The sequence below is a fragment of the Ascaphus truei genome, chromosome 5 (genome assembly GCF_040206685.1).
Source record: "Ascaphus truei isolate aAscTru1 chromosome 5, aAscTru1.hap1, whole genome shotgun sequence".
Lineage (NCBI taxonomy): Eukaryota > Metazoa > Chordata > Amphibia > Anura > Ascaphidae > Ascaphus > Ascaphus truei.
Window position 1 is genome coordinate 113622143 of NC_134487.1, and position 14338 is coordinate 113636480.

Below are 14338 nucleotides of genomic sequence, written 5' to 3' on the forward strand. Positions count from 1 at the left end.
AGCACAATTCCTTCACATAGATAAGTCTCTTCTGGTGTAACACCCTGGAGTATCATCTGTATAAGCAATTCCAAATAACACCAACCATCCACTATGTAAATTGACTAGCTGGTCAGGATTCCACCTTCACTGCTGTAAGAATCCCCACTTAATAGTGTCCAAGCATATATATATATCTATGTGGATTCAATGCAGTTGATGCTTAAATGTAGAATGATAAACTCCCATGAGAGGGTGATTTTCCTCCATTGGGGTGTGCTTCCGATTTCCACAGCTGGCAGGTATATAGTCACAGGAAACTTGGAGCACAGCTTACATCCGTAAGAGAAAACAAATGGCAAAGAGTGTGCAACCCATATAAAAAATGATTTAATGGATCATTACGCAAACAGCTACATAACAGAGCCCAGGGGCCCCCACCAACGTGTTTCCAGCTTCCGCTCTTTCTCAAGGTGCATAGTTAAAATCACTTACCGGGTTTCTTAAATACATGGTCGTTCGCGCCAAATTCGCCACTCTGTTCACTTCCTGAAAGTGACTGGCGTGACCACGGGCGGTGACGTCAGCGCGCTCGAGCAAGGATTCAATAAAGCAAAACTTTATTAACCATATGACCAAACATACATAGAAAACCAAAATCTTGTATTTACCTAATTTTAAGAACTGCTAAGGAACTGAGGAATTGTACTATGTCCTGATATGTAAAGCCATACAATTCAAAGAGGGTGTATTTGACATCAGCATGTATTAGCCAATTTGGTGCATGTGTTATCTATGCTTGCTGTGTGGTTTTATATTTACTAGGGGTGAGGCCGGCCTTGCAGGTTCAAGGGGTTATTGTTAACCCCTTGTTCTACATATATTTTGTGCTTATAGGCTTTTTTCCCCTTGCCTTGGGTATTAGGGGTCCATCAGTATCTTCATAGGGGATTTCCCCTGTCTGATACATATTCTATCACAGGAGGATGTCAGGGTTTGTTTTAATATTTTTTGTATTTTATGTTTGATTATGTGTGCTGTTAAATAAATCATAATTTTCTTTGATATTAGTTCTGAGTATACTTGAGTGCTGAGTTGGGACGCTTTTCTTTTTCTTTTCATTGTTATATATGTATATATATATATATATAAATAAATAAATAATGCAGTCCTGTTAGTACCACTGATGTTAAAATAAGTCACTAGTCTAACAAGGTACAGTAAATGTGGTTAGTGGATTAGGAAGCAGGATGGGGGCCAGTGAAGTGCTGCTGCTCAGATATTGTTCTTATGGTCACTTAGAGATTTTTCTAGAACGGTGATTTTCAACTGGACTTATGCGAGCTCTCCTCAGGGGTTCTGCGGCCGCCAGGGGGGGGAAGAGCTGGGACAACTCTCCCAGCTGTTCCAGGGCAGGCAGCATGGCGGCAACCTACATAGCAGTGACCTGGCTACTGATATCCTTCCTCTCCCTGCTCCTGTTGGTGCCGGAAGTCGCGTCAACTTCTGGCTGACAAGAGGGAGAGGAAGGATCAGGTAAAAGTGTGCACTCTGTGCCGGCAGCAACCTTAAAGAGTGAGTGGGGGAGAGTGGGGAATTGTGTGTGAGTGGGGGAGAGTGTGCGTGTATATAGAAGAGTGTGTGTGTTTATAGAAGAGAAAGGGGGAGAGAGAGTGTGTGTGTATAGGAGGGGGAAAGGGAGCATAAGGGAGAGTGTGAGGGAGAGTGTGAGGGAGAGAGACACGAGAGACGGGGCGAGGGATGGGTGAGAGACGGGGGCGAGGGAAGGGTGAGAGACGGGGGCGAGGGATGGGTGAGAGACGGGGGCGAGGGAGGAGTGAGAGACGGGGGCGAGGGAGGAGTGAGAGACGGGGGCGAGGGAGGAGTGAGAGACGGGGGCTAGGGAGGATGAGAGACGGGGGCTAGGGTTTGGGTTCCCCAGAATTTCACATTTTCACAGTCTGGGGTTCCTTAACCAAAAAAAGGTTGAAAACCACTGGTCTAGAAGAAGTGTTTTTGCGCTCTTATGGAGCAATCATTGATTTACTGGGTTAAAAATGCAAACTCACAATGTTCTTCAATGTAAAAGTGCATGTAAAGGTTTCTAACCAAGACACGCATGTAAAAGGTTTCTAACATTTACATGTACTTTTAAATGAAAATGATTGCGAATTCGCATTTTTAACCCCTTATGTATCTAATAAATCACTGATTGCGCCATCAAAAGCGGTTTGGCGCTTATATATACATACACACACCAGCCATACACATGCATCCTATACACACACCTTAGGCCTCGTCCAGGGTTCCGGCGGGCGTGCTGAGGCTCAGGGATAGCGGATGCTTTCCCTGGCCCTAGGCCTGGGACATAGTAAGCACTTTTGTGCTGCTGCTCGCTGTTGCTTGCTGCCGCTTGCTCTACCAGGAGCTTTTTGCTGTCCTGGCAGAGGAGACAGCAAGCGCGCTTGGGAGGCGGATATCACTGTGTGTGTGTGTCACTTGGTAGCTGTCAGTGCGTGTGTGTGTGTGTGTATCACTTTGAATTGGTCTGTGTGTTTGTGTGTCACTGGGGAACGTGTGCGTGTGCGTGTGCGTGTGCGTATTATATAATATTTTAAACATGAAAAAAAAAGACATGTGAGAATAAATTATTTATTAACATTGTGCAACTTTGATAAATATATTCACACACATACATCACACACATACACACATCACACACACACACATCACACATACACCTCTGTCTGGTGGCTCTGTAGTTACAATGCCGGACCGGCTGCAGCCCCATTGGATGGGAGTGGTCACGTGACCGCTCCTCCGCTTCCCCGAGCGGCAAATTTCAAACTTGCCTGTCTCGGGGAAGTTTCTCAGCCTCCGAACGCATCAGCGCGCATGCGGAGGGAGAAACTATAGCCGCGCTGATTACAGCACCCCCCCCTCAAGCGGACGCCGCACCCCCTTCAGAGGCAGACACCTACCTCCCGCCCCGGGCAGCAAGCGGGGATCCCCCTCAGCCTACCTCCCGCACCGGGCAGCAAGCGGGGACCCCCCCAGCCTACCTCCCGCCCCGGGCAGCAAGCCGGGATCAGGGGTAAGGGGGGGAGGAAATCGGGGAGGAGATCGGGGGGCAGGAGGGGGAGGAGATCATGGGCAGGAGGGGGAGGAGATCAGGGGAAGGGGGGGGAGGAGATCGGGGGAAGGGGCAAACCCAGAGCTGCCTGCCGGCCCTCTTCCCCACGTCAACTCAATCAGGAAGGGGGATTATTTATTTATTTAAAAAAAAAAAACATTTGGCGCGAGCAGGGGAATTCATAGAGCCGCAGCACGGCTCGCCAGGGGCCTAAATCCAATCACCACGGGCGTGTGGTTATGCCTATTTGTAGAACACTGTGTAATATATATATATATATTATATATATATATATATATATATATATATATATATATATATATTATATATATATTACACAGTGTTCGACAAATATATATATACACACACATACACGTTTATTAGTTTTACTGCAAAAGGTATATCAACCTACTTTATACTGTATGTGATTTAAGGAAGGAAAGGGAAATTGAGATTCAGTCAGAGAAAGAAAGAGAGAGCGAAGCTAATGCTTCGCCAAAAGCTATTGTAATCATTATCCTGTCACATTAATCAGATTTAACATGGTCTCCGTTAATGAATCTATCCTGCTTTAGATCTTTATTAGATACAAAATCAAGAATTGGATAGCTGCCATTCATAAAATATTAGGTATATAATTTATGATTTTACATGCAATAATTTAAAAAAAAAATTAATAGATGAACCTTCATGAATCCCAATTTTGTAACAGATGAACCACATTACTGCATTCAAATAAATGTATGATCTTCGCTATTCTTTATTTCTCTCGGTCACCCCTATATTTAAAATCACATACAATGTATTTAAACATTAATTGCTATTGCTGTGTTACTAAATATCTTTACTTTGTAGACAAAAACAAAAACAAAATTACCCAGGGATTTTAGTTTCAGCTGATACAATACATCTTTACAAACTAATGAAACAAGCAACAAACATGCCAGAGCTGTACTGGTTGTGTGAATGTATGATAAACTTGGCATCCACAGCACTTTTTTCATCTTAGAACACATTCGGTAAAATAGTGCAAAAATTCATGTAATGAAATACTATTACCTTAGTAAGCAGGAACTACTCACAAAACCAATGAGCTTGAAGTAAAATTAGGGCCAAATGAGCATGAGGGCATTAGCATCTACTGTACAGTAGGTAATGGTGCTGACACAAGGACGCTGGCTGCACTATGTCTACACAAGGGGTGGGCAACCTATTTTTCAATGTAGCCACAGGTGTGGCGAATTAGAAGTGAAAATAGCCACACATCTAAAAATTGAGGTATTATGTTGTACATGTTAAAAATTTTAAACAACACACACTGTTTGAATAAGTTTATAAATTCTCAGACCGCAACCCCCCTCATCCTCACCCCCCCTCATCCTCCTCTCACGCCACCACCACTACCCTCCCCCTCATCATCTCATTTAACCCCCCTCATCACCATCTCATTTAACCCCCCATCATCATCTCCCCCAGCATCCTTCATCTCCCTCTCCCCCAGCACCTTTCATCTCCCCCTCCCCCAGCACCCTTCATCTCCCCAGCACCCTTCATCTCCCCCTCCCCCAGCACCCTTCATCTCCCCCTCCCCCAGCACCCTTCACCTCCCCCTCCCCCAGCACCCTTCACCTCTCCCAGCACCCTTTTTCTCCCCCTACCCCAGCACCCTTCATCTCCTTCTCCCCCAGCACCCTTCATCACCCCCTCCCCAGCACCATTCATCTCCCTCAGCACCCTTCCTCTCCCCCTCCCCCTCCCCCAGCACCCTTCATCTCCCCCTCCCCCAGCACTCATCTCCCCCAGCACCCTTCATCTCCCCCTCCACCAGCACCCTTAATCTCCCTCTCCCAGAGCACCCTTGATCTCCCTCTGCCAGAGCACCCTTCATCTCCCCCAGCACCCTTTATCTCGCCCTCCCCAGCACCCTTCATCTCCCCCTCCACAGCACCATTCATCTCCCCCAGTTCCTTTCAGCAGTCCCCATCATCCTCAAGCACCCCCTCCCCCCCGCCAATGCCTACCAGATCGCGGCGGCGGCGATGGAAGAAGGGGCGGCAGTGGTGGTAGGCATAGCCGGGGGGGGGGGAGGTGTAGCGCATCAGCCAGTAAACTTCTGCTGCTGGAGCAGGCCCGGAGGGGAGGGAGCGTGCGCGTCACACAAGTGCTGGAGCGGGCTCGGAGGGGGGTGGGGGAGGGGAGCGCATCACACTGCTGGAGCACGCTTCTTCCCTACCAAGGAAGGGGAGGGGGGTTGAGAGGGCCATCGCGGGCCGCACAGGGAGTCCCAGCGGCCCAGTATGTTGTACTGTAGTTACTTAATTCGCCACAGTTTCACTGCCAATTTCTAACAAGTGGCGAATGGCGACAGGGTTGCCCACCCTGGTTCTACACAGTTGGAAGTCATGCTGCATTCTGGCCACCAAGTCACAGGGATGTCTTCCAGCAACAGCCCTTCACACACCACTTTAGATTACTACCAAACGTTACTACTGTATGCATTTTGCAGGTATACCATCGCTATGTCTGAATGCAAGGTGTACAAATACTAGCTACCTGGAGGCTTCCTGGTAGTCGAGGTGGATGACAAATGCTTCATCAAATCCCTCTGCCCATAATGTGGTTTCCCCGGCAGGGATGATAGCCTGACGGCCACGTGTCCACAGTGTGGAGCTTACTATATGCGGCCTGCGGTGTTGCTGCCAGCAGCACCAACGACAACAGACTATGCGGCCAACATGCCGAAACGTGTGGCCAAGACTAAGGACATGGACATAGATGCACCAGTGAGCTCGTGTGTCCTAGCGGACGCTCCAGAAGGCCCGTGCACTTTGGTTCCTGAGTCGGAACAAAGACAAGAACCACCGGGTAGTGTGACTGCCCAGGGACAGGCTGAGCCGCTATCAATGATTTTTAAGTACCCAAACTGTAGACGGAGTTTGGTGTGCAGATCAGATTTGGTCTAAAAGGCTCAGGAAAATCTGCGAATCGGATTTTGAAGGGTTCGCCCATCTATAATAACTACCACATGAAATACAAAGTAAAATGTTAAATCAAAGAAACTAATTTTCGTTTTGTATCATTCTAAGTATCTACCATGTGACTTACAATGTAATGTAATGTTTTTCCTTAATGTAACCCCCTGTGGGATTACTATTTTCTACTAAAAGGGTTAATAGGGAGTTAGAAGGTTAATGTTAAAGTAAGGCCCTAGTATAATTCCATGTAGCTATAGTAAGTCATGTCAGGTGTTTGCCCACTCAGTTCCAGAACCTGCTAGAAGGGTCATCGGACATAGTATGACTCATAAAAAAAACATTAAAGTGTCGTTATTCTGCATTGAGATAAGGGTGGGATTATGACATCACACAAGGGGAAATAAAATGAGCTGCAGAAGCTTCTAGGCTCCTGGAGGACACCAGAGGAGAGCAGTCTCACTGTGTTAAGTGTATGTCTTAAATATGTAACTTTATGTATAAAGTATGGTTACCTTTAATTTTTTGAAGTTAAGGAAGAGTGTCCCTTACCCAAGAAGGGCCACTAATAATACATGGTCAGAAGTGTCCTACCCCTTTCAAAAAAAGGGGATGTGCGTGGCACTCATTGCAGGGGATCTCTAGATCAGAGACCCAGGAGAGTACCACACCTAGAGTTGTTCTAACGCCAACTCTGCGCCTATGCACACCAGGCTACCATAGCAGGGACTACTTGGAATCTGTCTAGGGTGACAGGTAGATGGGAACCTTGATACAAGATACACCCCTGTACAGAGTCATGGAAGGTGCTTGGAAATGCCTCAAATCCACTAAAGCAAGAGATTGCATGTTATCCATAACTAATGGTGATGGACGGTGACCTGGCCATGTGAGCCTCTCTGGGAAGCTACCTGAGCACCCAGGGAAGAAGTATGTATCCCGAAAGACTGTCTAAATAAAGAAACCTGTTTGCCTGATAGGTCAAAGAGAGGAGGAGGGGTGTCATTTTATATTGCAGACACCTTACAATTTACACTGTAAATTGTCCCCCAAGACCAACCTCTTTTGAAATCCTAGTTGGCAGAATCTGCCTCCCCTTTTCAAAGCCCATCCTGATTGCTGGCATCTACCGCCCCCCTAAAGCCCCTCTATAATCTCTGACTGATATCACCCAGTTTCTTGGCTCCATTTCCTCTCTGAATGAGAAGAGTGAGCTGCTAGGTCTTGGGGATTTCAACTTCAATTGGCTTTACCCTAAAAACCACAAAATCCACACACAAATCAAGTCGCTTAACCTATCGCAACTCATTTCCCAACCCACACGAACAAACCTGAAATCGCACAATAATTCCTTGCTAGACTGGATTCTCTCCTCAAATAACAGCAGAATCCAATCCTCTGGCATCCTTCCTGACATTTTCAGTGACCATGCAATAGTGTACTGTGTAAGGAAAATTAAACCGCCCCATTCAAGCCCTAAAGTTCTCCTCACTAGAACATTTAGAAACTTTAACCCACAACAGTTTCTGGCTGACCTTACCAACTGCCCTTGGCACAGAATCGACTTAATTCCTGACCCTGATTCTGCGCTCGACTATTTCCAATCCGAGTTCTTAAAACTCTGCGATACCCACGCTCCACTACGCAGAATAAGGTTACGGGGTGCCCACCTTCCATGGGTTACACCTGACCTTATAGCACTCTACCAGTTCAGGGATGCCTTGAGGAAAAGCCTCAAAATAACTGACACTACCAAGAATCTCAATCACTACAGATGTCTGCAGAACATGTGTACAAGGCAAACAAGGCATGCAAAAGCACAATATTACTCTGACAATCTCCTCCAGAACACATCAAACCCAGCTAACTTCTGGAAGGTTATCAACAACATATTCCAGCCTTCTAACCATCAACACCCAAGTAATATCACTAAGGGCGATATTACTCTAACAAAACCCACAGACATTGCAAATGCATTCAATGATTACTTTGTGGGGTGTGCTACTAACTTATTAGCAAAACACAACCCAAACCACAAACCTGAATCTCATCCTGGGAGTACCCCTATAGCCCCACCCACTCCCAACATTGGCCACAATTTTCAATTTAGGCCAGTATCCGAAGAGGAGATTACACAAGTGCTCCTCAAATTAAAACTAAGCAGCCAATGTGGACCTGACTTACTACAATCTAGGTTCCTAAGACTTGGTGCCCCAGCAATTGCCAAAACAATTGCTTCCATAGTCAACTCTAACCTGTCTGCTGGCCATATCCCTAAGACCTTGAAAGCTGCCAGAGTTGTCCCAATCTTCAAAAGTGGGGACAAACACAGTATCTCAAACTACAGACCAATCTCCCTTCTCCCAATCCTATCCAAAGTCATGGAAAAATGTGTCCACTCCCAATTAAGCGATTACCATAACAAGGCAAATTTCCCTAGCCAATTCCAATCTGGCTTTCGCCCCAAACACTCTACCGTAACTACCCTGCTAAAAGTTTGCAATGAAATCCAGTGTGGAATGGGGTCAACTCACTGGTGCAGTATTCCTAGATTTTGCAAAGGCTTTTGATACTGTTGATCATGCTATCCTGCTCAACAAACTCCAGAGCTCTGGAATAGGGAAGCATGCTTTAAACTGGTTTCAGTCCTACCTATCAGGTAGATCCCAACATGTGTCCATCTCTGGCTCTAACTCTAACCCCCTGGCTATCATCTGTGGCGTCCCGCAAGGCTCTGTTCTGGGGCCCCTACTCTTCTCAGTGTTCATCAATTAATGATCTTCCCACAACTTGTCAGGAAGCCTCAATACACATGTATGCAGATGACACAATCCTATATGCACACAGCCATAGCCACTCTGACCTTCAACACATACTTCAGTCTGACTTTTTCAGACTCGAAAACTGGATTTCCAAAAAACAAACTGTTTTTAAACACTGACAAGACTGTAACAATGGTGTTTGGGACCAAGACTAAATTTTTAAAGCTTCCAGCGACTGAGCTCCAGATCACAACCAACACTAACATCACCCTAACTCCTGTTACTAGTTTTAAATACCTGGGCATATGGTTTGACTCCCACTTAACATTCGGGATGCACATTAATACCCTGACAACCAAGACCTATACCAAACTAGGGGTACTTTACAGGAACAAATCCTCCCTAAGTCTCCTGGTCAGAAAGCGTATCTCACAGCAGATGCTAATGCCAATTATTGACTATGGAGACATAGTATATGGCTCGGCACCTCAAACCCACCTTAGCAAACTTGACACCCTCTACAACTCAATTTGTCGTTTTGTTCTCCAATGCAACTATAACACACATCACTGCGAAATGCTCAAAGAACTAGATTGGTCATCACTCGAGTCTAGGCGCAAAGTTCACCTTTCCTGTCTTGCCTTCAAATTCTTTATGGGCAAGCTACCCAGCTACCTGAACAAGCTCCTCACCCCTACCACATGCAGCACCTGAGATCAGACTCCAAAAGACTATTCATGGTCCCAAGGCTCAACAAAGTATCCGGCCGCTCCTCCTTCTCTTACTGTGCACCCCAAAACTGGAACAACCTACCAGAGACTCTTACATCAACCACCAGTCTAAGTTCTTTCAAATCTAAGGCTGTCACACATTTTAATGTGGTCTGTAACTGTTTCATTCGCCCATAATACAAATTATCTTTAACTGTGCATGCAATGTCTTGTATATAATGTATACCCTGCTCATTATGTAACCGTATTTGTAAACATGTATTATTTGTTTTAACTCTGTGCCCAGGACATACTTGAAAACGAGAGGTAACTCTCAATGTATTACTTCCTGGTAAAATATTTTATAAATAAATATATAATAAAGTTCCTGACACACTTATTACCAATTGTTTACACCAACCAGCCAGCCAGCCGGATGCCAGCAGCCTGAGAGAGGTAATCAAGGACACCGAGTACCTATACATAAATAATACACATTAATGTCACCCTCCTTTTGGGAGCCGGGCAGGGAGGGATTACACTTAAATAAATACATTTTATAAAAAAAAAGACAATGCAAGAATCTAAAAACTGAACTATTTGCACCCAAAGTCTATTCTAGTCAAACCTGTTGGACAAACAAAAGTAGGGTAGAAGTGATACCTAACAGATAACTCGTGGTTAAAAAGAGTGCAACCTTTTAGGAGCACAAAGATCCCTTATTAAGGGAAGTTTTTTTTTTTTAATCAAATGGAGCTGAAAAATGTCTGTCATATTTATACAAGTCAACCTGTTTCACGCTAATAATAAATAGAGATGTGCGAATGTCTTCAAATGTTCTTTGCTATTTTATTTGCAATTTTCTCTTAAAATTTCAGTTTTGGCTACATTTTCACATAAGGTCACAGTTCTTAAAATCTTGCCAATTTACTCCAGAAATGTGCAAAATGTCAGTATATAATGGTTAATGTGACATGCACATTGACTTTAAATGATCTTTTTTTGCAAGGTGCAGATTTTTGTGAAATTCAAATGCTAATTTCTTATGTTTTGCGATCTTCAGCGACAATTTTACACATCTCTAATCATAACACAAGTGTACACAGATATGATCTTCTTCCCACTGGGTTAAAATAATAATAGATCGGAAAGCCATGACTACACACAACATAGTTTTCATGATTATGCATTTACTACAAGATGTTATACAATGCTAATACATAAAAAGTTAATTAATTCACATTCTCCCACATTGTACTATGCCAAATTAAAACATTTATTTGTTGCTACAGTATGTACAAGGAACATAATTATTTTTGTTTGATTTGCAGAATAAAATAGCGGTCTATGTATATAGACAAAAGTAGTGCAATTCTGGGTCAAACAAATGTTGATTTTTTATTTATTTTTTTGCATTAGAATGATAATTTTGCCTTGTACAAATCTCCCTAAGAGTATAAAGTTTATCTCGGTCCTTTGGTTAAGGACTTCTGGTACTGACTGGAGGGAGAGGAAGGATCGCAGTGACCGGGCAGCTGCTACTACTGAGCTCTGGTGCTGCCGGTTTACTGCTGCGTGGGGTGTCGCTGCTCCACCGAGCCTGTGACAGCTGAGAGAGTTGTCCCAGCTCTTTCTCCCAGGTGGCCGCAGAACCCCTGAGGGGTGCTTGCGGAACCCTGATTGAAAATCACTGATCTAGGTGCTATTCAATGAAACTGTCGTTTATCCCCATTCTCCTTTAGTTCACATCAGAGATATTTGTGGTTTGCATAAGAGATTTACAGTGGTTTGCATGAATTTCCAACAAATCAAACTATACGTGGCATTATATATATGATATAGGCCATTTCTCAATTTAATGTAAACAACCATTATACTCCATATAAAATCAAAATTGAATAAATATTCTTTGAAATATACTATGCTGCCCAAGAATACTTTTTACATTGCTCTTCATGGTATCCTGACTTGTCAGTAAAAGAAACCATGAGAGGCTGTATTTGTATGTTCCATAATTACAATGTTTTTAAGAATTTTATATTACGAAGTAAATCTTACCTTATATGGAAAAAAAAAAGAAAAGAACTAGAGGACCGTTCACCTATCACTTCATATAGTTTATGAAACAAGTATATTTTAGGATAGAACAAAATATACTCCAAAACATTGCATGATTTATAAGAATTAACTTTCACACTGAGCTCATAAAATGTTTTTTTTGTTGTATTAGAATGAATTGTAAATGACGCCAAAACTTACTTGAAGATCCTGTAGAGTGTCTCTGTGTTTCATTATTTCTCGCTCTATTCTGAGTCAAAGCACTTCCACTGTTCATAGAAACAAGGTCTAAATCCACAGCTTCTTTGCTTACTAAATTGCCCTGGGAGTAGTGAGACAGAATATATACAATCATGAAACAAAATATACGTACAAATGAATGCAGTTCCTGCTACTCCAAATACACAAACTGGGCATTTTAAACATTACTATGCAGGGTTATGCCAACGTTCCTAATTGTCGCTAGGACTGAATAAATGTACCATGTAGTTTTGTAAATAGGAGTTGATTAAATATTCGGAGCTGCAACAAAAGGAAAGATAAGTAAAGAAATTGGGAAGAAAACCAATCTTCAGACAGATGATGAAGCACTTAACAGCTTTAGGTTGTATAATGATCCATGATTTAAGCCCTGGTTAAGTGGCATTTTATTCAGAAAGAGCAAGCATTTCTTTAGTTGTATTTTTTTTTTTTAACTTCTAGTAATATAGTCATAATATATTCATATTTTGTGACCAGAGAGATTTGCCGTCATCTTTAGACCTGAAAACAGGACCAGACAATATGATGTGAAACCTATAAAAATAAAGCTTTGGTGAATTCAGCACATTTCAAGAAAAGCAGATGTATATTCTCCTTAACAATTACCTGCATAGTGAGGATAAATAAAACATTAGAAATGAAATTAAAGTATAGTGTATATTGCAAAATCATAAATGAAAATACAGGTATGTGCAACATATTTACTGTTTTTATTCACAAAATTGTAAAATTCCAGATTTTCATCTGAAAACTATTTCTGCAGCCCTTTTCTTTGGCTTACCTTTTTTCTTTCCTCATGCACCTGCCAAATTATACTTTCTGGCTCGCTTTCAGTACCTTGTTTTTTGTCTTCTGTTTGGCCATTTATTTTTCTCCAACTCGTTTTGTGTAATAGAAGCCTTTGCTAACATAACAATATGGTTCAAATACTTACAATTGAGGCCCACATTAAATATGCAGTGAAATTGTTAAGTGCTAAGGTCCATTCACTCACATTAAAGTCGGTGCTTCACTAACAACGTGTTAAAAACATCAATGCATACTAAATAATAGCGCCTTAATAATGAGCTAAAGAAAGAAGTCATAGCAAAGAAAAAATGGAGGTGTCAGAATAATATCATAAAAATATTCAATATGTTAATAATACAGCATGGAAGGGGTTAAAATACCCTTTTCACAATGTCAAACTTTATTAACACCAGCCAGACAAAACTGGGTAAAAACAGATGTAGCGCTGCTTTCCCCTCTTCCCCCCCTCAACTCCCCCCCCCTTATGGGAGATTTGCCCTGCTACCGGTGTATGGTGGTGGTGTGCTTTACCTGTTGGTTCACAGGAAAGTTGAGGGTCCGTGATGGTATTGGGACAACAGGACAGGCTTTTGACGTATATGCTTCAGATCAGTATCTGCAGTGCTAGCGCCTCCATCCGCCATAGGCTCCAGGAGTGCTGGAGGCAATCCCTACAACAGAACCAGTCCATACTCCCCCTGATTAACTGTAAACTCAGGTCAGGAATATATTGAAACAGGATCTCTTTATTTGGCATCCACTGCATACAGTCTAGTCATACAGCAAATACTCTTCTTGGTCCAAGACCTCTGGAGTTAGATCTTGCTTTATGCCTTATTCACAGTCCCCTAGTGGGACTGATCATATAGTCCCACCCCGCAGGGCGGGGCACAGCTTACAACTCCCAGTGCTAGAGTCAGAGCTGCACACTCCTCAGGGTACTGGGAAGAACTTCACTAACTTTGGTGTACCTTTTCCTTAGAGCAGGAGGAGAGGGCACAAGGTCTGCACACAGGATTGGGCAACATAAACCAAGTCCTACCTCCACTCCTGCCACTCAAGGAAGCTGCAGAGGGAACGGGTAAACTCAAGATGGGCCTAACACTGCCTGCATCTTCTAGGACTTAGGTGTTAGGGAGGGCAGATGAGTAGCCAGAACCAGCCATGGCTACACAGATGTATTATGAAATATAATAAATAATAATAAAAAGATAGAAGAAAATAATAAAAGAAGGGAGGGAAAGATATGTCTATGGAAGTAAACCTCCCAGGTACTAAACCTGAAAACTTTAGGCTATTGAATGACCCAAAGGATCCTCTGCCAGCCTAAAAACAAAATGAACAAAAAAAATATATGCTTGTATGAATGAGGGAATTAAAGTGGACAACTACATAGATATTCATCAAAAATATTAAATAATACATGTAAAAAGCAAACTCCAAAAAGCATATAAGAAAAAGGATGATACTAGTGGAATAAATATTGTTTTTTGATTGCTGGTTGTGCCCCGCATCTTTCTTGATTTTTCTTGTTCTACCTATTGGCGGATGCAGCACACGTAGGCAACCCCTAAGATCATTTCAAGGATGGACAACAGGAGCTTATGAGCATGTAAGTCACCTGTGTGTGGATATATTCCATCTGGACTGTTTTTTTGTTTATGGTTTTCATAA

General features: G+C 43.0%; 1 protein-coding gene across 2 annotated transcripts in view; it reads right to left on the bottom strand.

Annotated features, from left to right (window-relative positions):
- Positions 1–14338, bottom strand: part of LRRIQ1 (leucine rich repeats and IQ motif containing 1) — a 338249-nt gene that overhangs the window by 31416 nt on the left and 292495 nt on the right. The window contains exons 26-27 of one of the 2 annotated variants that reach the window (XM_075600486.1): positions 13196–13335; positions 11827–11936 (exon numbers count right to left, since the gene is read on the bottom strand). In XM_075600486.1, coding sequence (XP_075456601.1) covers positions 13204–13335 — 132 coding nt within the window. In that variant the 3' untranslated portion in view covers positions 11827–11936; positions 13196–13203. Of the gene's footprint in view, positions 1–11815; positions 11937–13195; positions 13336–14338 lie in introns of those variants that run through there. The other variant, XM_075600485.1, reaches the window with a different exon arrangement.